Genomic DNA, 25,832 nt, shown 5'->3' with positions numbered 1-25,832 from the left:
GATCTGCTCTCCCTTGTTATTCACATGGAACAGAAGCACACAAGAGGCATGAAACAGAATAGATCAGGATAGATGATTCATCTCCAGCCTTTTACAATTCCCTAAATGCTCTGCTTCTAAGGTATTCAAAATGATTGTTGCTCTTCACCTCATCCTACGCTGATTAAAATGGGCAAGTGATTAAAATGGTGGGTGATGGGTTTCAATTACTCTTTGTCCTACTACTTTGCCTCAATTTTCGCCACGGCAGGAAAATCCTGGTGCAAGAAGCATTTGACACCCGAGCAAAAGGAGATACTTCTATTATCTATCCTGATCTCCTATGGTGAAAAAAAAATATACCCAATACCTGTGAGCCAAGGAAATTTATTCCTTGGGGTGAGGAGTGTAGAAGCTAACATCTCAGGTGGCACACGCTGACTGAGAGTATGTTGTGCCTCATGGATGCATGAGAGAACAATAAAATCCTCAGACTTGACCCCAAAAAGCTCTTAATATATATAGAATAGCAGGCAGTGATGAAAACTATATTCCTCTTCATTGTAGTTTGGGGTAGAAGCATCTGAGTTTGCAGACGGAAAGAGTGGGCATCATTACAAGCCACATAAATGGACTGAGACATTCTGAAATAAGCAGTCACCCTTGCAAGCAGAGGAACCAGCCCTGTGGGTTAATCCTATGTGCTGATCAAGGAGAGCCAGGAGATGAGAGAAGGCAGCCAGCAAAGGAGGACAAGGAAATCTCCTCTTCTCGGGACAACTCGATGGATGCCAAGGAGGTACTGCCTTTAATTTCAAGGACTTGATTTCACATAATGTTTGATCAACTTAAAAATTAAACCAGGAATACTTATTTTCAAAAATATGTAGAGGTTCTGCTCTTTCCTATTTATTTTCATGCAAGCTCTCTAAATGGCAAAATTCAAACCTGACTATCACTGAGTCCTCTTAAAAGAGTACTTTTCATTTCCTAAACTTCTAAGTCTTTCCCTGCAGGGCAAAATACATTTTTTTACTTCTTAGTGTCCACCTGAAATCATTCTCTGCCCTTTGAGACATCATTAGTATATCATAAGCATGGCACTACAAAGCCTCCAGAGCAAGAAATGAAATGCCAAGTACATTTGATTAGAAAGTCTCAGCATCTCCTGGGGAGAAAACACACTACAGTAATTTGGAATAAGCAAAGGCCACATCACATCCCGTGGGTCCATGCTTGCAGACAATTTCTATTCTTAGCTATTCCCCTGGAATGGCAAAAGAGAGATGACTTGCCCTTTGCCTGCACAGAAGCTTTCAATGAAGCTGAGAAAAGGAAAGACAGCCACATGAGTCACAAACCACACAGCTGGGACCTCCTAGACTGGTCCCACCATCCTGTGCAACCCCAGGCAGCAGGAGAGGCAGAAGTGGGGCAGAAATGAGAGGGACACAGGGTCTGAGCCAGCACTCCCTCCCCAGCTGTCCTCGGTGGTGGGGAGTACAGCAGCCCAGCGGTGCCAGGAGCAGAGCGAAAAGCCTCGTACCCCGCACAGCGCCGGGCAGGCTGCTGGCAGCCCCCTTGGAGGGTCCCTCTGCCCACCCCAGCCATGGGCAGCCAGTGGTGCCAGCGCCAGCCTCACACCCGCTCTGGCTGCGAGGGGCTCACTGGGTCCCAGGCGGCCGCTCTGACACAAAATGGGGCCATCAGCTCTCTCTCCAGATCTTTTCACTGAAGCTGCACTACACTGGCATGGATTTCTGGACAGCCAAGTTCCTCCCATCAGGCTATAACTGGTTATTTTCTTCTTCAGGAAAAGTATGGATTTGGTGCTAGTAGCACCCACCAGAATAACTGCCTGTATCACTATAGAAATATGCACATATCTGCTCTGGTACATGTGTATGATTCCTACATCTTAATGTTATTGTAAATTAATACTGAAGTTTTTTGCTCCAAGCATTATACTTTCCTAGCATGTGTACTTTGTGAAGAACGACTACATCCCATCAAATGAAAATTAATGCACATTTTGACAGGATATTACAACTCAACATTTGCAAACACTACCTGATGCATAAATTTTGTATGGCTTAACATGTTAACAGTACTTTAAACCTTATGTTCTTTTTAAATTTAATGCTTATGTCTGAAAATAGCCCCTTTCAAATTCAGTTGCAGTAATGTCTTTAAAAGCTAACTTTAAACTTAATTTGTGGCACATAAAATAATCAAACTAAGTTGCATAGTTTAAACAAGTTCAGTTGTGCTTTGTAGCAGAACTCACAGTAATTACTCATCTCTTAAAAATACAATTTGCGGATATGAAGTTGACGATACATTTAAGCATTTTTGTGACGTCTAGACATCAACGATATGAGTTTTTGTCACTCTTCCACTGACTTCTGCTGTTCACAATACCTCACCCTTACACTGATAGATCAGAGCATAGACATTTAATGGACACATCTGAAATAATTACAAACACAATTTTTAAAACTCCATTGTTGGGAAGGGAGAAATAAGAACTTGGGTTGGTCTGAGGTATCCAGCCCTCAGGAGCATATTATAGTTGTTTGCATTAAGCTTTGTTGGTTTTATCACGTTACATTTAGATTAAAAATAGAAGGCACAGGTGTTTTACAAGGCGCCATAATTAAGTCAACCAACAAAACTAAATATTACATTACCAAGCCAGGAGTCTATATCTCAGCAGTGACTTCTTCCAATGCATTTTCATTTGAGGAATTTATTGCTTCTGATAAAGGGCCAGGGTATGTTTGTGCTACGCAGTTCATTCCTTGTGCCACACTGATGTCTCCTTGGGAACTGAAGGTAGGGCAGGATCTAGTCCGTGCATAGTTTTGTTGGGGTCCAGCTTGGCCAACCATCTCACTCACAGTGTTCACCGGCGAAGCCCTCCATCTCCGTCTCTGCAGCTGCTCTTCTTTACACTTAATGGAATACCAGGCCAGGAAAATAAAAAAGAATCCCACGAACTTGAGAGCAGCTGCCAACCCAAAGTAGACAAAACGAAACGAGGTGACATCGTATTCCCAGCAAGATCCTTGTACGCCGCAATCCTGTTGCCAAAGCATGCACGTGGTGTCAATAACAGCCCCAAAATAAATTGGAGTGGGAATGTAAGCTGAAATAAAAATAGCAACAGAAATAATATGTGTTAGGATATAGTGGAAAACTTCTAAAGAAACTGTATACCTTAGCTAAGAGTGTAGGCTGAGAATTTTTTAGATTTCCACTCAGCTGTTCTCACATGAAATATAAAACATGGAAAACTGGTCAGCCGATCTTCCCACCAACACTACTTATCCCACCCACGAAATGTACCACAAATGGGAAAGAACTCCAGCAAAGACGACAATGCAATAGCATCTTACAACAGGTACTGCTTCAATCTGCCGTCCCCAGACAGCTCTTCTTGAACTATGTGTGCCCCAAGAGAAAACCCAATGTTGCTCTTGGGAAATAAAATACAGGAGAGGAACAAAATACAATGTTATCTCCAGGGAGTTATTTGCTGAACATTCAGTGCTCACGAACTGGGAAAGGCCAGGGGTTGCTTCTTTAGATTACGGAGAAGAAGCCCCGAAGATGGCAAAATGTTTCTCTTACTGAAGATGGATGGAAATGGTGAGACCACTAAAATTATAAATTTTCTTTTGAATAAATCTTCCTCTTAACTTCTAATGCTCCTAAAAATGCAGCCAGCCCATTGAATACTCCTGCTTTCTCCAGAAACACAACACCTTTAAGACAAGCCAGAAACATCCTTCCGTAGAGAAAACTTCCAGAGGCAGCTACATGGACTTCTCCTCTTGTTCTCTCCCAATAGTCCTCACTTGCTATTGTCCTATGTTTAATAGTAGCTGAACACCTGGAGTGTTCTTTATAGGCAGGATTTTAGAAGTTGAAGAGCTTGAAAGAAACTACTTAGTGGAACAAAGACTTCTAACCTGTACCATTTTTGTTTTGAAACATTTGAAATTAGACATTAAGTAACAATTGGTTCTTATTTTAAAAATGCAAAGACCTATTGTTACTGCTGAAAGCAATAAAAATCTGTTTCCAAAAAAGAAAAAATCTTATAAAGTAATATTTAGTAACTATTGATTTTTAAATAAAATTTGAATGTAAAAATAGCTCTTTCTAGGACAAAAAAAAAAAAGTTCAAGAAAGTTGGAAAAAAAAAGAAAATTAAATACATTCTCAGGTACAACATCTTCAGAAGCTATTCCTAATACAATTAGTCAGGCAATAAGTTGCAGATTTATGGAATTTTAGTACTTTTATGGTACATTTAAGCTGAACATGGTGAGCCTGTATGGAAGTGCTGAGTAACTGTAAGACTTACCAAGAGTACGTAATAAAACAAACTGCATTCCTAGTGCAAAGGGCCGCTCCCCATCTTCCACAGACCTGGTAGGAGGAAAGAAAACTCCTCTGAAGAAACAGTCATAAGAGGTAATCACTGTGGTATCTTCTGGTTCTACCTCGTGGCTTTTTTCTGAGCTATAAAAAACCTTTGTCTAAATTTCTTTCATTTAGCTACTAATATTGTTAACTCCTATTGACAGGAAAAAAATACAGCCAGATCCTCCTGTCCCTATTTAATCAAAATCTCAATCACACCTTTTAATCTTTCTTTACCCGTGAAAGGCCTGAAGAATTTGATCCAAACCCATTAAGGAAATCTAGAGAATCCATCCAAAATGTTTATGGCACCTCATCCAGTTTCCTATTATTTCATATAATGTATTTCTTTATTTTCTTAATCTTTTTAGACAAATTACAATTAATGGAGAATTAAATTGCTGAAAGCTGGACTTGGCTTCTGAATTTAACAGACCTCTGTGTAGCATAAGCACTTCGGAGCTATTTTAAGGTAAATATCAGTAGAAACATCTAAACAGTCTAATGCAAGTAATACAAGATTTCTTCCATTGGTTTCAAAGAGAAAATGTCCAACTTTCGTAAGACTAAATACAAAGTAATGATATTTCACAATGTAACTACAATTTTAGTAAACCATAAAGTTTCTTCTGATTTAAAAAAAATATTTTAAAATCTTAACCTAAAGGTCTCAAATTAAGATATACAGCTTCTAATGACATTGAAATATAAGATAAAAACACACAAAAAGACTGTAGACAAAGGGGTACAGCTGTAAAATCAAGGTTTTGAAGTCAAGCAATCCCTCAGAAACTGAGAAACTGGAGAACCGACTTGGGCCACAAATCCTGGACTGATGCATTGTGCACAATATATGGTTTGGGATTCATATGTGTGGGGCATACTTTCTTTATTAAACATTACAAAATCCTGCTGGAGATGCCGCTTATGCACTTCAATATTGTGAGGTTCACTGTAATATTAATGTTCACTGATTGTAGTTTACCTTTGCATAATTGCAGTGCAATGACAATGGGTTTTTTTTATCATTATTGTACAGGTGGAAAACCTGGAGGCAGAAGGAATAACGTCAGAAGTCTCCAAATAATTATGGCGCTATGCTAAGGCTTCATGAGCAACTAAAAGTCTGAGGTCCCGACTCCCAAGCACTTGGGTTTACAGTCCAAACAGCGATCCTTGCACCCATTTTTAGATTTTTTGGAAAAGTAAACTGGAAGACAAATTCCACCACAGGACACGGCACAGTCCTCCATGTGTCAGCAGCAGGCTCCTGCTTAAACCTCAGCCACTTAAGCTAAGAAAATGACAGCAAGAGAGTGCTCTTCGTTGCTGGGGATGAGACATAGGTGCCTGCCAGAGGGTTTCAGAGCTGTGTTCACAGCTGAGCCTAAGGAGAAAAAAGCCAAATCTTGATCTGCCTCGTGTTTTCTAAGGCTACATGACACTTCCCTACAAAGACTGTGTTGTTCCTATCCATAAATGATCAATGGTGACAACAATGCTACTACAGAAGAAGTTCAAAATTATTGTGAAGATAAAAAGAGGAGAGTGAAAACCAGGCACCTGGCACGAATGAACAGTTTTAGGAAAGAGAAAAGGATAATTTTAAATGCTAACCTTTTTCATTTGCATTTGAAAATCCAACCATTGCTCTACGAAGGCTGAAAATTTCTTCAGAAATAATAATTTTCTTACATGATGCTTTTACTTGTTCTATCTTTATAGTTACCTAAAAATTGCTGGGCACTTCACGTTTCATAAAGCAAATTATTATGTTACATATTCTTAATAGAAGCAAGTTCCACCCTATCTATGTCAGCCCTGTTCTATTCACTTTTTAAAGACACAGAAGCCTGAAGGAGTTTGGCTGCATTGCTCCAGCCTCTTCTGACACAGGTGCTGGTGACAGCACGTACAGCAAAAAAAACATAACTGAGTTCTCACCTGAGTGTCACTATGATTGCTGACGGCTGGGCACATGCTGTTATAAGCGTAACAATGAAGAGAAATATCAGGAAGGGGATAAGCGTGTTGCAGGTTCGATCACACTTCCCAGAAACAGCGTAGCCGTTCTCATTCAGGTAGGTTTTGACAATAACCAGCCGGAGCTGACTGCGCTGACCCACCGTCGGTGGAGTGATCACCTGGCGACTCTGCACACAGGCACATTCTGTGTAATTTCTTACCTGGAGAGAGTGAAAAAGAACATTTCTACGTGAAAAACCCATGCAAGAAAGACATTGAGCAGAGATGAGATACAACAGTCCCATGGTACTTCTCAACCTCTAGCATCATTTCCCCAAGCACAAGCAAGGTTAGCACCCGAAGTATTTTTAAAGTTGGCCAGGACTTCCATGATGAGACTACCTTTCGGTTACTTACGACTTCTACTGTTTAGGCTGAGTTTAGAAAAAAATTTGGAATATTTCTGGAAAATTCTGCCAAAAGAATTCAATCATTTCTGACAGGGAGGCTGACGAGAAAGATTGTTTATACTGTATTACAAAAACTGTGAGGAAACACTCTTTAAGTGGCACTGACAATGCCATATTCTGGAATTTGGCAGAATGTCAGCATTCACCTGCAGGAAGTGTCTTCTACCACCTTGATGGAAGTCTTCCCTGATTCAGCTAAAGAGAAACAAGCTGCACTTCATGCTTGGAGCCCGGGATCTTCTAGTTGGATGTGGATGTGGATGGGATGCGTACAGGAGCAAAATCAGAGAACAAAGAGACAGCAGAGACTTAAACAGTGAGACTGAAGGAAATGAGGGATTCCCAAATGGACAAAGGGGCTAAAATTAGGATGAAGAGACTGATAACATATCATAGGCAAAGGGGACTATAATTTGACCAAGGTGAGGAGAAGCCAGATCAGAAACAGACTCTCATCACATTTATCCTACTATGTTTTCATCTATTCTAAGGTGTGTGGCAGATGAGAATACTCCAGCATGAGAGGGGAAACATGTCAGGGCCCATGTGATGTTACAGGAAGGAGTTTTTGGTTTCGAGGTTCGCATTTATAAAACCTAGGACCACACAGGCACAAATGTTTCATTACAAGGCCATCTTAAGGTTGCAAATTTAAGCACTTGGAAGAACACAAAATATCTAAATTAGGGTTGCTCGTCAACTTTAGTGTATAACTCTGTAATGTGTTCGTGTTATGACATAGTCTCACTTTTTTTTTCCGTGGGATTTAGCTGAAGTTCTTAACAATCTATTGATTCATCCAGTACTTTACCTCCTATTTTCAAAATATGGCTCCAGGTATTTTTTTCCTCACATTAAACATACACCACTACAAAGACAGAATGGCTCGTATTTCATATGGATTTTTCTATCATACTCATCATTATAGCTTAACTCTTTGAAAAAGGAGACATTTATCCTCAAAGTAGTTATGTAATGAGGAGGAAAGAGCAGCAGAGACAACATGGGATGAACTGACCAAAACCTCCCATTCCCTATACCGCTCTGCCAGTCAGGTGGAGGAGGCAGAGAAACCAGGTGTAAAGTTAAGCCCAGGAAGAAGAGAGGAGTGGTGGAAAGGTGTTGTAAGGTTTGGTTTTATTTCTCATTATCCTACTCTGATTTGATTGGTAATGAATTAAACTCATTTCCCCACGTCGAGTCTATTTTGCCCATGACAGTAACTGGTGAGCGATCTCTCTCTGTCCTTATCTTGACTCAAGGCCCTTTCATTATATTTTCTCTCTTCTGCCCAGCTGAAGAGGGGCGTGATAGAGCAGCTTCACTGGGCACCTGGTATCCAGTCAGGGTCAACCCACCACAGGCACCAACGTTGTTATCTCTATTTTGTAGTTAAGTAACTGAAACAGATCAAAACCTCCACAAATATGGGTGGCAAATTTGAGAAAACCAGGATCCTTTTTTTCAAAACATTTTCCATTATATACAACTTAATATATCCTAAATGAAACTTTTTGTGCCTTCAGATACAGATTTAGGCACTTAGTGCTTCTACAAATGGCAATTCTGGTTATTGGTCTTGTCTATCATCCAGAATATGAAGAATGCAAAATTAATGACCAACTGGGAGAGGTTTTGTTTAAGTCACTTGCCCAACATTGCTTAGGAACAGAGGCAATGACAGAATCCAGTTTCTCAAGGAAGGACTCCACTCTGTAATGTCACATGAGTATTTGCTTTCTTCCTGCAGTCCCTCACCTTAATCTCCATATTGCTTCCAAATTGGCATCCTACAGAAAATAGTCATATTTACTACACAGTCTTGGTTCATTACCAGAGAAACCAAGTCTGTGCAATAAATGACACAGATATGACAAAACAGAAATGCTAGAGTATAGGAACCTATATATAAAATAGGTATTAACCGTATGTACATCAAACCTATGTCTCAACTCAAGCAAAGCACAAGTAAGATTTATATAGACACTGAAAGCTAACCACAGGCTCACATCACAGGCTTTTTGCACTTGGGCCTAAGCAATTTTCTATGTACGAACCTACAAACCTGCATTTTCAGACCATTATGCAGTCAACCTGAGAAAGCACAGTGCTGGACCTAACATCCTCCTGCTTCACAGGCTGGCTCAGGACTGCAAATCAGGAGACTGATACATTATAAATAAGCTTTCTGGAAAGCACAATCAAGTCCTGAGAAAAATCAATGTTTACATTACTTCCTATCTTTCTTAATCATCCTTTTTTTGGAAGATAGTTCTGTAACAGTAGAATTTAAGAGTTTGTCTTTTGTATTAAATGAGTACAGCTATTACATAATGCTTTGTTGATGCTAAGGTCAGACTCTACCTCACAACGGTTTTCTTGTGCCTAGTCCTGGAAACTGCCAAATTTCCATAGTGGGATTTTACCAGAAGGATGCCCTTCCCCAGTTCAGCATAACTGAAAGAATGGGCTATAACAGGCAATGTATTTCCCAAAAAGAAAATGGATTATTAACATACTTTAAGTTCTGTTTACTTGAGTTCAGTGAGAAACACTTAGCCTGGAAGATGTTTAGAGATCAATGAGAATGATCAAACTATTTTACAAGAGCAAAATACATGGGCAGTCTTTACCTAGCCACAAAAACAAAAGACCTATGAATACAATGGTGCAGGTCCTAGAGCAACTTATGCAATATGACGAAGTTGACACAAACAGGCTTTAAACAGGCCATAACTGAATTTAAACAGGAGTTCAAAATGCTTCCAGCTACCTGATGAGTTAAGTTTTTCCTTCCATTTGGAGAGGGAGTCAAAAAAAAAAAAAAACCAACACACAGTTCTTAAGAGTAACATTGATGAACTTGTGGAAAGACAGTATGACATGGCTGCCTATGTTAGCTGAAAGCTGAATCAGATGTCACCAATTCAAGGTCCCTTTTCTGAGCCCTGCAGGAACAGCAGACACACAAGCCACTGCCATCAGGGACTTCAGAGTCTGCACTGGAAACACGAACCCTCCCCAACCCATGGCACTTCGCACTCACTCGGCTGGAGGATTTACTTGGTACAAATGAACTTGTGTCTCAAAATTGTAAGTACCTGAAAGGAAGTGGGGTGGGACCATGCAATGGCAGCATTACCAGCTCATGCATGAGTCAGCTGTAGAACAGCTTCTCTGAAATTTGGAGTGGGGGCTGCTTGTGCTAGAAACAGAGAAGTCTTTGATCTGCATCAGTCCTGAGGGGCTACTCGCGGGTTGTATGTGGGTGGGTGAAGCACTTACCCCTGTGCTATGGTTTCCACTATTGATGCAGCCAGCTAGGCAAGGATTAAAATATGTTATTCCATCTGATCCACAGACAGGCTCGTACTCATGAATCTTACATCCACAGTTAACATTACAGCTCCCAGTCAGATTCCTGTGGGCCATGGCAAGAGTGGGACTGAAGAAAAGAAAAAGAACATACTAGTAGAGCAAGCACAGATACCCTACTGTTCAGAGGGAAAAAACATCCTACTCATTAACACTAGAACTGAGAGTTGATTATCAGAGAAAAACTACATTAACTCTAGGTTATGTACATCATTTAAACAATATTGAAGAAAACCCAAGGTATCCTTGCTGTCAACTAAAAACACAATACAAAAATAACACCAAAGTTTAAAACTTGTATCTTATTTGCCCACGTAATAGTTGCATTTTCAACATTTTTTTTTCTCCTTTGGGAGTTAAGACACTGCTATTTTAGGTATCTAACCTAAGCTGTGGAAATTTGTTGCTGATTACTAGTGAAAGGCTCAGTGAAGAGTAGTAAGCATTATGTGAACTAATAGGCATCTCTTTCCACACAGCCACAACTGTTCAGAAGACTTAATGCTTGTAGTATTTATATGCAAATGTGAAATCTATAGGAATCTCTCTAGATCTGGAGGAGTGCTGTGCTGTAATGAAATGTCTATAGAAGAACCACTACTCCACTTTTCTAGACTGTTATGCAAAATCTTGCCAGACCCCAGTTTTCTAGGTCCTCCCCAAAAGGGTTTGGCAGTATGCTCAGAAGGAACTAAAGGGAATTTCAAAGCTGAAGGACATGCACACACCAAAAATAAGGATCTTCACTGCCTATCACTGATGCTTCAGACAGGTGGTTGAACAGATCTCAACTGCCATAGCAGGGAAATTCATCAAATATTCACTGGCAAGCACCGTGACATCCTGGGCATGTCCTCACCACCGGATGAATGTGCAAAGGGACCCCAACCAAGGCAGCAGTTCATGGCACTCATCTGAGCTCAGTTGCTCACGTAACAAGGCCTGAACTGAGACAGCTGCACTGAGACAGCTACAGGTCTCTCTCAATGCACCCTGTCTTCCAGCTAACACCTCCACATGGTGCGTCTGGGTCCTTTCTGAAGAAAGCAGGTCACTCAGAAGCAGTTTTGGTCTCCTCAGTTGATACTGCCCTGGTGTCCCAAAGTAAGATGAATTCCTAAAACAGAACCAATACCAGACAACCTGAGCTGCCACAGGGCAGCTGGTACAATCCAGTGTGCAATTCCTGGCTGGAATTGAGATTTTATAAACATACAACCTCACTGTGGCTCTGCTTTACCATATCAGTTGCACCATTGCAGCTCAATCCAGAAGTGACCTCTTACTTGCTAAATATCTCTGTCTAAAGAAATCACGGTTCCTGAACTGTGCACCCGCGACTCCCTCTTCACTGCATAAGGTGATTCCAAGCCACTGAAAACTGAAAAGCAGCTGATATCAAAGTTTTCACCTGCAGCTTTTCCTGTTACTTCGGAAAAAACTCATTTTATTATGTTACTTTTTGCCATAGAAGCAATCTAGGCTTTTAAGGGCTATTTTGTGTCTCCAAAGTACCCAAATGTTAGGGACTGCAATATGCAGTACTGCAATGCATGAGTTTTCTGGAAGACAGAGGGCCAGTTTCAAACCACTTATTTTACAGGCTGTAGTTTGCAGTACCTAAACCTGAAAGTTTTTAGTTCTTCCAGATGCCAAAGTCAGAAAGGCAAGTTCTGTAGGGAATCAAAACAGCTGGCACCTCTGAAGATCTCCAGAAGTTCAGAACATGGAAGTGAGCACCCCAACTCCCTCCTATGGCATTTTGGCTGGTGTCCTGGCCAGGGAAGGTGAGATGGGAGCCGAGAATGATGGCAAGACCAGATCAGAATTTGCTTTGAAGACAATGATCAGTCCAGTGATCACACAGCCAAACCACACAGGGTTTTATTACACTGGTACTGGAACTCCTTGGTGTATCTTTAGCTTAGTCTGAAAGCTTACTTTGAATACTCCATGCGCCACCCTTTGCCAGTGTTTCACAGACTACAGTCACTCTGGCCTCAATTCACGGAGGGGAACAGCTGCTGGATCCTCTCCCAAGAGGCTGGATCTGCCTAGCTCCGTGACGCAAGGCTGTCCCCTTTCTTTTCCTGGCTCATACGTTTAAACTAGCTGACACTTTTTTTTCACAAATGGAAGCAAAAATTGGCTCCCATTGCACCATTTATCCAGTAGTCCACTGATTAGATATGAAAACCAAAGCTTCCAAAGAATATTGAAGCAATCTATGCAAGGTTAAACATGATAAAGAGAAGAGATTGCATGAGCATAATTTAAAGGCCATTTTCAGGGACTAGAGCATATGTACGAAAATCCCCAACTCTGGGAGAAGACTGTGCCCTTTGCCTCCTCACACCTGAGTGGCAAGTGAAGTTGCAGACACCATCCTATCACTGCCTGTGGTCTGTGTGCAGTCCAGTCCAGAAGACCTGAATTTCTGAAAACAAATGCCAGTTGGACCACTGCGGAATCTGCAAAATCAGACAGAACTAAGTACTGAGCTCTGTTAGGGCGTGAGTATTTGCACATGCGCCACAGGTAAAAATCTTGCCTTGGGAACTATGTTGGTATGCAAAACCTCTCCACACTGTGCACTGCAGCGTCCTGCTGAATTAACTGTGCTGCCCTGTTTGCCCTGCTCTCAGTATTGCTCAATGGTGCCACAGAGAGGCCACTGCTGATTAAAGCTAGCTCAAGTATCTCTGCTCTGAGCAAATCATTAGATATCCAGGGAATTTTAGCACCTCCTCAGCCAGGCAGGAGTTGAAAAGGAATTTGGATTGAGTGTGTGGCTGTACCCCCGAGATCTTATACACATGCTCATGACCCTCATGGCTGCAAAACCCCATGAGGGCTGCCGTTTGCTTGCCTTCACATCTGTAATGCATAGGCCAGGACTCCTGTAAAGGTAAGCAGCTAGTATGAGACTTTCCACGTCCCAAATACCCCAAGGGATTTTATTCTGCCCCCATCTTCTACACCAGAACAGACCAGAGACTTGGCTCAGGGGCCACACTACACACAGTGCCTGTCACCCATGTCATCCATCACCTCACCTCCTGTTATTAGCGACACTAAGGAGTATGACTGCTGCTTTGTGGTTTCCACTAGACTCATTTTTAATGGTTTTATACACCACTATTTGATTTTGCTGATTATGCTTGTCCTTCCAGCTGGGCACTTTCGTGGCTGATCAAACGTTACTAAGTAGCTCTTAAATATTTATTGACTGTCTACTAATCACACTAATCAGGTTCACAAATTTAGCTCTTGGAGCTACTTTGTACTTTATGGTCTAGTTGGATGTTAACCAAAGCCTTTCTGAGTGTTTTCTTTCTTGTACCATAAACAAACAAGGAACAGTCTTAGAAACAAGTTGCAGCTTGACTAGGAAATTAAATATCCAGGGCTTATATTGGTTCTGTCACCTTCTCAGCTATCAGCTGGAACTTGTCTTCTTATATCACACTGGATTCCAGAAAGCAATATGCAGCAACATGCAGAGTTTTTCAGTAATCTTTCAACAGATGGAACACACCAAATGATCAAAACACACCTCAGGAACATACTGATTTCAGCAGCACAGCAACAGAAGTTTTTCACACCAACAGGAAAGGCTGACTTTTTGGAGTTTCGCAAGCTCCTCAGTGGCCTGCTGAGCTGGATGTCCTGGATGCCTGAATACCTGAGGTGAGCAGTGGCTCACCAGCTGGGCCTGGGAGACCCTCCTGCCCATGTCCCTACTGCCAGGGTTACCCTCTCCAACCTTTCTCACCCTGTGAAAGGCATTCTTCTGACCCCTTATCCTTCCATCATGTAAAACCCTTTACAGAAGCAGATGGGTCGTGTTGTTTAACAGGCAGGAGAGCCCACTCCATGACTCACCTTGCTTACTGAACTCACTTCAGCAGCTCTGCTGAACATTACCGTGACACACAGGTTAGGAGATCAGCTTAAAAATAAAGGTTAATAAAATCAGGCACATGAGAAACTAGAAGCATTAAACTGGAAATTTAATTGAGACTACTGTGAAAATTTAATCTCGGGGCATTTTTTTTTTAAATTTCCCCGGAAGAAAGCTGAAGTTTACATATATACAAAGTAAATATGCTCAATTAATCGCAAGCTATCGCAAGCTGTGTCTCTCCAGCTTTCATCACCTTCGGTACCTCAGCAAATCACTGTAAGGTCTATTGAGGGAATTTGTTTTGTTTATAGTAAGTCTTTCATGCAAAGAGAAAACTTTTTTCATCCTTTCAAGAACAGGTGATACACAAAATTATCTACTAACTCTGTTTCCAAAAGCTCATTATCAGACAGTTGTAATAGGTTCATGCTTTTCATCTTTATTACCTTCAGTGTTATTGTTCACTCCTCTTTCAACAATGGGAAGCTAATGAAGGAAAACGGAATTTATATGCTGGGGACATGAAATCTCTACTGACACATATCCACATAACCCCATTTTCTTCATATGTGGTCTGCCACATAGTACATATTGTTACAGATTTCTATGAACACTCCTCCCAGAAGGGGATCATTTTTTTCTCAAAGGTAGATATTTTTCCAGCAACAAACTGAACCGAAATACTCTACTAATCCTGCCTTATGACACTGTGAAGCTGTCTGATCTCCACAAAGGGAAACACAGCACTGATCCCTGAATTACTGCACAGGACATTGCAGATTTACCTGCATTGGTCAGAAAAAGCAGGCTCTTATGGAAATTGCACCAAAGATAGTAAGTCCTGTTCATGAGCTGGCTTGTGGGAAAAGCAGCTTAGTTTCAATGCCCCCACCGCTGTAGACACGGGATGTCTGAGAAGCAGCTGCCCTGCCTGTTTCAGCAGGTACAGATGCTGTCGACCCACAGCACGGCTTCACCTGAGCTGCCAAGGACACCCGTCATGCACACTAACAGAAACCAGTCCCAAACAACAGCGTTTCCTGAACTATTTGTTCAATTACAAACAATGACGTTGGTCCTTTCATTAATAGGATTCAAATGTAAGTTTGCTAAACGTGTGCTAGGACAAAACCCAGAGTCTCATCTGACAAATTGCATTTGTTCACTTCTCAGGGAGACTGTTCTGTATCTCCATGACATTATGTTGGTAAAGTTAATAAAGATAAGACCTTTATTAGATGCCAGTAACAATAAAAGAGACTCTAGTTCCTAGCATTTTTTTTTTTCTAAATCCTGTTCTCCTCTTCAACTATAACTCTGTGGAAGGCTTGTGCTATAGGAGTAAAGTAAGAAAAGGGAAGGTATAAGGCAAGATTTATTGCCTGAAGATTTTAGAGCTGTGACCTGTTATTTCAGATACCTGGGCTTGGACTGAAACCTGATTGTGCTGGCAGTCAGTGTGCACATATTGGAAAAAAAAAGGTGGATCCCCTTCCCATGAGGCTACAAGCTAAATGAAATACAATTAAAAAAAAAAATCAAAAACAAACAAACAAAGCAAAAACGAAAACCAAAAAAACCCAGGACCTGACTATATTTTGGTAATATCTAAACAAAGAACTGTTTTGCAAATGGTTTTATTCATATTTATTTAGATTGCTGTAGTAACCTACAGGACCAAAAGGGGGAAGGGGGAAAGGGGAAAGGAAGGGAAAGGAAGGGAAAGGAAGGGAAAGGAAAGGGAAAGGAAAAGGAAAGGAAAAGGAAAGGAAAAAAAAGGAAAGGAAAAGGAAAGGAAAAAAAAGGAAAGGAAAAGGAAAGGAAAAAAAGGAAAGGAAAAGGAAAGGAAAAGGAAAGGAAAAAAAGGAAAGGAAAAGGAAAAGGAAAAGGAAAAGGAAAAGGAAAAGGAAAAGGAAAAGGAAAAGGAAAAGGAAAAGGAAAGGAAAGGAAAGGAGGACTCCTCACCACATAAATTCTCTAATCTTAATATTAGGCTATATGATAAAAAATGATTATCTTAATTTGATATCAACATTTTTGGTTTGGTATTCAAAGACATTCTGGATGGCAGAGATTTGCAGTCTCCTTGCTGGCGAGCAGCTGGAATCACAGCAATGATGCAATTTTTGTGTAGCTGTCAAACAAGGGACCCTCTCACTGTCTTAGCTGGATTCCTTCTTTGTTGTTATTGTTCTGATCCAATTAGTCACTGCTTTCAATTTAATGGATCCAACTGGCTGATTGGACTGAAAGAGATACAAGAGGTAACAGAAATCTAAACTGATGGTACAAGAGGAAGCATAAAATGTTTTTATGTTCTTAGTGCCTCAGTAAGTCAATTGCATGCTTTAACTAAACCTTAATTGCACCAAAACAACAGAAAGACATCTAAAAGGCTCTGTTTGGATTCATTACACACCAGAAATGTGAGAGATGGAATTGAACTAATCCGAGAATCTGTCTTTATGAGTAAGTTCCCCATGGAGCCTGTTTTAGTTCCCTTATATCACAAAACATGGAAGAGACCTGAAGGGAGGCTGTAAAGAAGAGGGAGACAGGTGGTGCCCAGGGTCAGAACAAGAGACAATGGGCACACACTGAAACACAGGAGGTTCCTCCTGAACATCACAAGACACTTTTTCACTGTGAGGGTGACCGAGCACTGGCACAGGTTGCCCAGGGAGACTGTGAGTCTCCATCCTTGGAGAGTTTCAAAACCCATTTGGACAAGGAGACAATTCACTGGTTCAGGACTTCCCTTTTGGATGCTGGTTATGGTGCAAGAGAAGGGATGCTGTATAGTGGCTTAACATAAGGCTCCCTATTCTGTATTCAAATATCAAACATGCCTTCAGTCACAAGGCTGGGGCACAGAACAACAGGTTCTAAAATGCTGAGATGTATAATAAAGAGGTGCCCTTGACCTCCCTGATAACAGAATTGCTGACTACACAGCAACAACAGCAAAACTGCTTGTGCCCAACATAAAACAGCTGAAAATCCTTGAAAATGTATTCTAATCTGTGCATGCCTCCAGGTCCCATCCTCTTTCTTGCAGATGGTACAGTTAGAAAAATACGGAGTTATGAAACATAGTCTGCTCATCAAGGAAAAAATAACTACTTTTTAAATGTAAAAGAAAAGCAGAACTAAGCATGTTTGTCCAGGAAAGATTCAGAAAGGGAAATCTCCCATGGGGTATGTCTGTGCTGCCCAATGTAGCTGAGATCTCTGGGCTGGGCTGCTGCCAGTGCAGGTAGCTCAGACATCAGACATGGCATTGCCATGTTAAGGCAGAGCATGGGGCAAAACAATTTACTCTGAACCAAGTAGCTACAGTGTTCCTCCTATCCAGTCTAGCCTGTTGAACTGCCTTTGATGTCCATACTCTGCATTGGGAGAAGAGAATGTGTTTTATTAAACCTCAAATGAAAACATGCTTTTTTTGTTGCATGAATAACATCCTCTGATGTCTGAGGAAGAGCTGCCCATCAAGTAAATTATTTGAAGCTATCAAACGATTGACCACGAGGATTAAGAGAATGTTCAGCATATCAGATGTTCAAGATAAATTTACGCGTAGTGCTGCTTCTTTATTATCATTTTGTTTGATCTCTGCATTAAAAAAAATCACATAGGTCTGAGGCTGCAAACTCCTGAACCCTGCTTTATAACACGCTGGTAATTCTCAGTTTCTGATGATGTTACAATCTGAGCATACTGATTCTTAAACTGATTTCAAAGAGTTAGTATACTTCAACATTTCCCAGAATTTTGCCATTACTGTCTCACACCTCTTGTTTCAATGAGAACAATTAGATGAAGGTGGTAAAGAAGTAATGCTAGTGCACTTTCCGAACAGCTGTGAATAGCCTCCTATTTCAATTCATGCTATGTGTTTACTGCAAATGTTATTATTTACTGCAAAAATGAAATCAGATACTCTTACATTCAAGTGTGAATGTTAAGTAGACGTAACAACAGTTTGCCATGTTTTCAATTTAGAAATAGATATAAATGAAATAGCACTTTTTCACAGACAGAAAAGAACAGCCTTCTTATTAGTCAGGCAGTGACACTCTGACTTGTCACACATCTCAATTAATTGCTATCTGAAATTTACATTTTAATTCCTAATAATTTTTATTTCCTTATCTACACCCCCAGGCTGTCACAGGGTGGACAATCAAAGCATTCCACCCCTTTTCCATCCCCATTCTCTCCTTCTTCAGCCCATGATGCTGAGACCAGGATATATCACCATACTATTTCCCTCTACAGTCAGCCCCTCAGCATCAAGTTTTAACTCTAGATATTAAGAATACAAAGCAGTAAACCACCTTTCCATGAGCTCATGATTTTCAGTTGCTGGTTTTCTTGCTCTAGGATTAAGGTTTGACAGCAGTGTAGTAACACCCAGCAACACGTAGTACAAAATATTTTTTGTGTAAACAGTGACTATTTTCTTCCTCCCTTGCTTCCCATTTATCCTCCTTGGTTTTCACTTGGCTTGCTCACAGCTCCACTGTAGTTCTTTTTTTCCCTGTTGGACCATCTCTTTTCCTGTTCCACACTTCTTCTACACTCTCTTCCAAACGTCAAAATGCCAAAGAGTCCAAAACTGAGCCTTAAAAGCAAGATTTCAAATGGACCTGATAACAGCACTCGGCCATAAATAAAAGGCAGACATTGTCTCAGATGTAAAAGCAAATGCAAAAACATTGCTTCAGATACGTATGTGGTGTTCAAATGCTTACGCCATTGTTGTGTTTAAGCTACATGAAGAAAGTAATTTTGGAGAAAAGCTAATGCATGAAAAAAGAAAGAAAACATAAGTTTATATCAGGCTTCTGCGGAATTACCTTCCAGTGAAACACTTTCTCACAACTCTTCCACACTGTCTTCCTTCCTAATGTCCCTTATTTCTTTAAAATGCCCATCCATGCATTTCTTAATGTCACAGCTTAAAACCCTCACTCTCAATACCCTCCCACATCCACTCCTCCTTTTTCACGACAGCCTTCTTCATTCTCAATATACCTTTAAGGGTTATGATCTAGTCGCTGTCTCTATGATGATACAGCAAGGGCTGGAGGCCATTCATACAACTAGCAAGGGGTTCAGAAGCAGCACACACCACTAATGTTGTAGCACATGCCCAAGTGATTCCTCTCAAATAGGGACTGCAGACCTAAGAGACCATTACGGTGACAATAAACAAACCTATTCAGAAAATATCTTTATAAACTCTTCCATATTTTCTCAGTTTTCATCAGCAGGAAAGAATATCTTGAAACACTAACTGAACTCTAATCAATCTACACAGGATACTATTCTTATTTTCTAGTAAGTCACTGAAGTCCACTCAGGCATTTTCCCATCCCTCTAAAAGGTGAATTATTACATAAGCTTCACTATAAACTAGGTGTAAGACCAAAGGGCCACATCATAACAGTGTGTGTTTATATTACAATACTTGCCAAATTGTCGTTTGAATATATGGCTTCTTCAATACATCATCCATCAGCATTTTTTACATTTCTTTATAAGGCTTTTTGGAAAAAGTTGGTTTTGCCACAGATAATTCCAAGATACTTACCCAGTTGTGTAAGGTATATTTATTCCCCCCAGATTAATGCTTTCACATCCAACAATGAAGAGAGTTGAAAAGCACAGCAGAGATACACCACTGCAGATCATAGCCAACTTCGCAGACTCTCTCGCACCAAGTTTCAGCTTTTTTATAATGTAGCCGCCTAGGACAATCCCAACACCAGCACTTGGGACAATAATCACACCTGCCAGGAAGAAATTTGAGCAACCTTAAAACAGGACCTACCGAAATGGAATAACACATAAATACTGGCTTCATTCCCTAATTAGATGACTGCAAATGCTGTACTAAGATCTCCATTGTCTGTCAGCAAACTGAGTCAGACTTTTCAAACCTTTGGAGCGTTGTCAAAGAATTAATAAAAGCCTCCTTATGATATTACCAGCAGCCAAAGCACTATAAGAGAACTATTGTCCTTAAAAGCAGAAACATTGCTTTGTATTTACTTTAGAATGGCGAGAATGGATACACATTGCGCCAATTCAATCACTGAAAATTTGAAGAAATCCAGATTTGGACACAAATCTTCCTCTTCCTGCTCTCATGATTAATTCCAGTGAAGTACGAGTGTTAATCCCAGCCAGGATCCCAGAAGCCTTCCCACCTTGGAGTGCACGTATAAACCCGGCTCCAAATTCTGTATTCTGGATACTCTACTCAAGTTGAATATCACTTTCTCACACTGGCAGCCCCAATCATCTCAGCACAGCGACAACGAGAGCAAACTGATCATGATGAAAGAAATTAAGATACTAGAAATATTAGGATAGGTTTAAGACACAAAAACCAAGCCTTCGAAATTTCTGCCACTGCTGCAGTTACAAGGTGGCAGTTCAGCAACACATCACCAGGCTGTTCTCACTTCCCAGGGCCTGAGGTGGTGGTGTCAGTGAATGTCTTGCACTTCTCAGCTTCCCTTGGCTTTTGCTTCTGACATGTGAGAAGCTCTTTAAATAAGGTCTTTGCTAAAAAATATGCATTCCACATAAATATGGAATTTGAACAACTTTTGGCAGCTGCATCTAGGGAGAAGGAACTAAGCTTTATAATCCAAATTCTTCTTCTTTTTAAAGTCGCTGGTAAGACTGTTGCTTGCAAATATCTAATATGACCGCAAAGCATTCTCATTCTCTGCTAATTTGTCTAAAGGTGAAGGGGAAATCATATTTATCAAAATGTTGAGATTACGAAAGTGAAAATAAGAGGTAAAAATAGTTGCCATCTTAATTACACTGCCATCACCAATGGCATTATAAAATCAAACATCATTTTATTAGGAAGATTCTCAATAACAATGATATGCAGACTTAAAACCAGTCTTTCTCATAAGAGCAGAATTTAAATGTATAAGTCTTTCTAGGAGAATTAAATTATTTTCATGAAGTTCAAAGCTGTTATCTCTCTCAAGCTGTTATATCTCTCACTTTCAATGACTGAATATGAACAAGAAAAGCAAATAACGCAAATCCTTTCACTTGCCCTGAAAATGTTCTCTCTGGGTGAAAATGGTAACTCAGCTGAGTCCACCAGGCATTACCTGCTCTATGAAATCTGTGTCAAAGAAGCTCACATCCATGCTGAAGACAGACTGGGATCACTTGCAATGCCTTCTAAAACACCCCTGGCAGGTGAACCAAATTCCATGAACCAAATCCATGGCTATATAAGGTATATGAAGCAAGGGTCTTGCCCAAGGCAAAGGCTTGCTGACCATAAATTAACCTCAGTACTTTATTCTTCTTCCTTCCATCTTATAGCTTAGCTTTGAGTTCTTAACATCTTTTGGGACTGAATTCACCTTTTCTTTCTTATTCTCCTGAGAGCATGGATATTGGAAAAGCCTTTCACTAGAACTGAGACTGTACCCTGTCAAAACTCAGCATGTAAATACTTCGTGAGGCATTATGTAATGGTTCTTTTCATTAGTGAATCATACTGCGCTGCTGTTTTCATCCATCCTCTGCCACACAATGAGGATCAGAATATTAAAGATGAGGAGAACATGAAGAAATTGCCTGCCAAGGCTTGCTGTCATTTAGGGAGCTGGAAGGATAAAGGGAATCCTACACAGAAGAAGTATGAAGACTAATTCCTCCATACAAAGTGGAGCTGGGGATGGAAAAAGTGTCTCTTTGGGAGAAACTGGAAGGGCAGGAGCAGATTTTGCTGTTTGTGGTGAAGGCAGCAGAGACAAGTGCAGATTCCCTCCTGTGCGTTGGGAAGCCTGACAGGTTCTTTTGCTCTAAGTACAAACTCTTCATCCTTACACACCTCTCTTTCCACAGGGGATGTGAAATCAGAAGTGATGTACTGTCAAAGAAACACATCTATTCCAGTGCACTTCCAGATGAGCTTCCAGGGCAAAGCAAAGCATGTACGTCTAATCAGCACATGCATCCTTCTTTTTCAAAGGCATTTAGAGGAATAAAGCTTAAGATCTGATCCTAAGCTGTTGCACTGCACTTTCCTTCATTTCATAACGAGAGCTTGGCTTACAGGAATTGTGCGTGTGCCAAATATACTCTTGGGTACAGTGCTCTTAGGTAATATCAGCTTTCAGTCAGCAATTTTCAAGCTTTGTCCTTTTTGCTGTTGTCAGGATGCTGCAGCACTTCAGGCTTTCCACAGCAGCAAAAGATTATCTTAACAGCCACTGTCTGGGAACAGAAAACTGCAATATCTGCTAAACAGGCTACACTTTTGAAGGGAATACTTTGAGATTTGCAAACCAATTCTGTCTGGGATACAAAATATACCTTTTCTAAAACTAAAGGTAGATCCAATGTGTTTGTAACCATTTTAGCAGAAGTGACCAGAAGGTGCTTTATAATATAGTGTGGGGTTCTTCCAATTACAAATTATTTGAATTATAACTCTCTTTTTCACAAGTCAACCTGCAAGCAATGCACCTGAAATTTTAACCTGGATTTGTGTAAGATCTACCTGTAACCTGAAGTCAAAGTTGTTTGAGTTTTGGTTTTGGACCTGAGAAAGCCAGGAGGCTACATGCCACCTGCTCTGCACATGGAAAACAAAACTCTGAACAAGACAAAACTGCAGCAGAAGCTGCACAAGTTCAAGACATGAAGTTTAGCACATGGCATTTTTTATGACAATTAATGTCAGGTTTGTTTAAAAATAGAAACAAATTGAGACTTAATTAAAGAATTCCTGCTATTTAATTGAGATGGAAAATGACCAATAAAACATTTACATCAGTAACATAAGGAGATTCAGCAAGCACACGTATTCATCTGGTGATGTACGTATGAAGTATAGATGTAGTATAAATAACACTTAAGTTAATTAATTTTGCTGACCAGAAGTTTGTAAACTGGACATGTCTTTTACAAGGTTAGCCAGTAGCTATCTAACACAGAATCTCCAAGTTTCCTCTTCCCATTTTTCCTGCAATTTATAAAATTAATAACAGCTATTGACTTTTATGCTAAGTTTAGGAGCCAGGCTTGTGGAAGCAATGCGTGCTTGTCCGTATTGCACACCCATCTTCAGCTATTTCATTTCCTTCTTCTGGCTCATTACAATAGTCTTTATCAAGAAATTTACAACAGTGAAAACAACAGATGTTAATAGCTTCACATCCTGGACAGGGCCATGTCATTTTTATCTCTTTTAATGTACTGACTGTTCAATATTTTGTCTGGCAAGAATGTTTCTGGCTTACCCTGAGAATGAAGTGAGTTATAGAGCAGCAATCCCATCAAGACTCATTACAGCGAAATGCCTATCCGTGTGTAGCTGCTGTAAGCTTCACATAGAATCATGGTCCCATCAATCAGCGTTCCCTCGTCATATACAGAACACAGAGATCTCATGCCCTGAAGAAAATCTCATCCCAGTAAGCTCTCAAACAGAAGGCACCACATGGTGCGTCTCTGATGTTTCCCCTCCACACTGCAGAAAGACTCCTTGCTTTTCTTCCAGTCACTGCAGGTGCCATACAATTCCCATGTGAGGTGTCTGTCTCTTTCTTCTACTGCTTTTTGCCTTTTCCTTGGCTGATGACCCTGAGCAGCTTCACCCCATACTTCCCCCCTGTTCCCACAACTCAGTCTTCACTCCATCACTCCTTCTCGTGTACTGGAATTATGGGGGAGCAAAGAAGTAACCTGCCTAGTAATCAGCAGCTATTCTATATGGGAAGCTCTATGGAGAATTCAAAAAGATCCATATTAGGACAAGTATCTTTGATGCAACCAGGAAAGAAGGGAGACAATCTGCATGACATAGGCCCCAATTCTGCACAACATTTTGGCCCCTTCCCCAAGGGAAGTTCCCATATTTCCCTCCCGCAGAGCCGTACAAAGATTAAAATTTTGTGGTTTGTAGCCCTGTTAGAAGTTGGACGTGGCTGTACATTGCTGTGACAGAAGGAGAAGTGCCACACCTGCTAAAGAGGGGTCTCAGACGTGAAATGATGGGTGGGAAATGATTTGGAGAGCAATCCTGACTAGACTAGATCGTTGTTCATTCAGTATTAGTAAGTAAATATGGAGAAAACCACCAGCCTGGAGAGGAGAGATAACTGAAGGATGAGACAGATAAACTACTTGTCACTGGGGAAAAAAAGAAAGATTAGGATATTTTAAAGTTCAAAGACAAAGTAAAATTCACAGAAAATAAGAACAGCTTTAAAAGATTCTTTAAAGCACGCAAGTTGCAGTAATGCCTATGGGTTTTCTAGCTTGTTTTTGTTGCATTTTTCCCCCTGAAAGACAACTAACATATTAGAAAATGTCTGTCCAGCCAGCCCTTTAACAATATAAATGGGTTTGCATTTTACTAAGCACATATATAACAGCAAATATCAAAAAATAGATCCAATCACCTGTTCCAACAAGCACATTTTTGGTCAATTCGTACACTGATTCATTTCATTAGTCAAAGAATGCCCACCCTTTCCACATTACACTACGTGGCAATGCCTTACCAGTATAGATGCTGGCATTGGAAGCTGGGATGCCAAACTGTGACTCGATGAACTTGGGAATGAAGGTAATAAAAGCTGTGACAATGGCACTCTCAGCTGTGTATGACAAACTCACAAAAAGGAATGTCATGTTGCTTAAGATCCTGACAGCTGCTCTTGGAAGCTCTATAAAATGACAAAAATGACAAACGGATGTTATAAATAATGAGCGAGAAACAAAAGCAAACTGAAACAAAACAAATTGATTTTCTTTGAGATGGACTGGCAATAATGGCTTGCTAGCATCTGGCCACATTTGCTAAGCGGAGGGAGAGTGCATATTTGGGATTGCAGTCTTTGTTGTCTGCTCTTACCCTATCTCACTGCCTCACCCCAGGGCTTGCAGTCCTACTTTTCACAAATACAACTGAGGTCTGTTTTAACAAAACAGTCTAGAAGTTACAGGGTCTACATAGTAACCCTATAAAGAAAAACAACAATAAAATGTAGTGATTTTGGAATTATTCTGACGTCTTTCTTTGAAACTTTCTATGAGATAACAGATACCACACTGCTGAACCAATAGTACAGAGTTTTGCACTCCAAGGGAGGAAAACACAGCACTCAGTTCCCCTGTAACTCTCTGCTTCAAGGACCATGCTTGGAAAATCGGGATAATAATACTATAATTTGAGAAGGGAACATTCTCCTACATAATTTAAAAGTATTTACAACAGATGCAAACAAAGCATACTGAGAAAATAATGTCAATGATATAAATGAATCCCAACATACCTTACATGCAACTGATGGAATATTCTCAGAAGGGATAAAACAATCAATCAAAAATGAAAGCACATCATTACCTTCAATCAAAAAAGTAGTCATAGATATTGCAATTATCTTCAAATCAAGTACCAAAACTCCATGAAATTCAGCACTGTACTTAAAGAAACACTTAAATACTTTTAATTCAGTCCTGTAGTGACAACAAATTATCATCGAGATAACAAGATGATGATAACTCTGTTGAAGACTTAATATTTTCAGATTACATGGTGTGATTTTAAATATGTTTCTTTTTTTTCCTTGGGGCTTCTAATGACATCAGATTTTCTGTTCAAGTGTTACATGTAACCTTCTATGGTTTGGGTTTTTTCA

The 25,832-nt window shown here is 40.3% G+C and overlaps 1 protein-coding gene across 1 annotated transcript in view; it reads right to left on the bottom strand.

The window, feature by feature from the left end:
* Window positions 1–2,681: 2,681 nt before the first annotated feature.
* Window positions 2,682–25,832, bottom strand: part of SLCO5A1 (solute carrier organic anion transporter family member 5A1) — a gene marked incomplete at both ends in the record, with an annotated part of 69,053 nt that continues 45,902 nt past the window's right edge. Inside the window, 6 exons of the mRNA XM_080339959.1 lie at window positions 2,682–3,127; window positions 4,352–4,416; window positions 6,355–6,596; window positions 10,131–10,290; window positions 19,727–19,925; window positions 24,693–24,857. Coding sequence (XP_080196085.1) covers window positions 2,682–3,127; window positions 4,352–4,416; window positions 6,355–6,596; window positions 10,131–10,290; window positions 19,727–19,925; window positions 24,693–24,857 — 1,277 coding nt within the window. The remainder of the gene's footprint in view (window positions 3,128–4,351; window positions 4,417–6,354; window positions 6,597–10,130; window positions 10,291–19,726; window positions 19,926–24,692; window positions 24,858–25,832) is intronic.

Source organism: Nesoenas mayeri, assembly GCF_963082525.1.
Source record: "Nesoenas mayeri genome assembly, chromosome: 2".
Taxonomy (NCBI): Eukaryota; Metazoa; Chordata; class Aves; order Columbiformes; family Columbidae; genus Nesoenas; species Nesoenas mayeri.
This window is presented reverse-complemented; position numbering and strand designations above follow the sequence as displayed.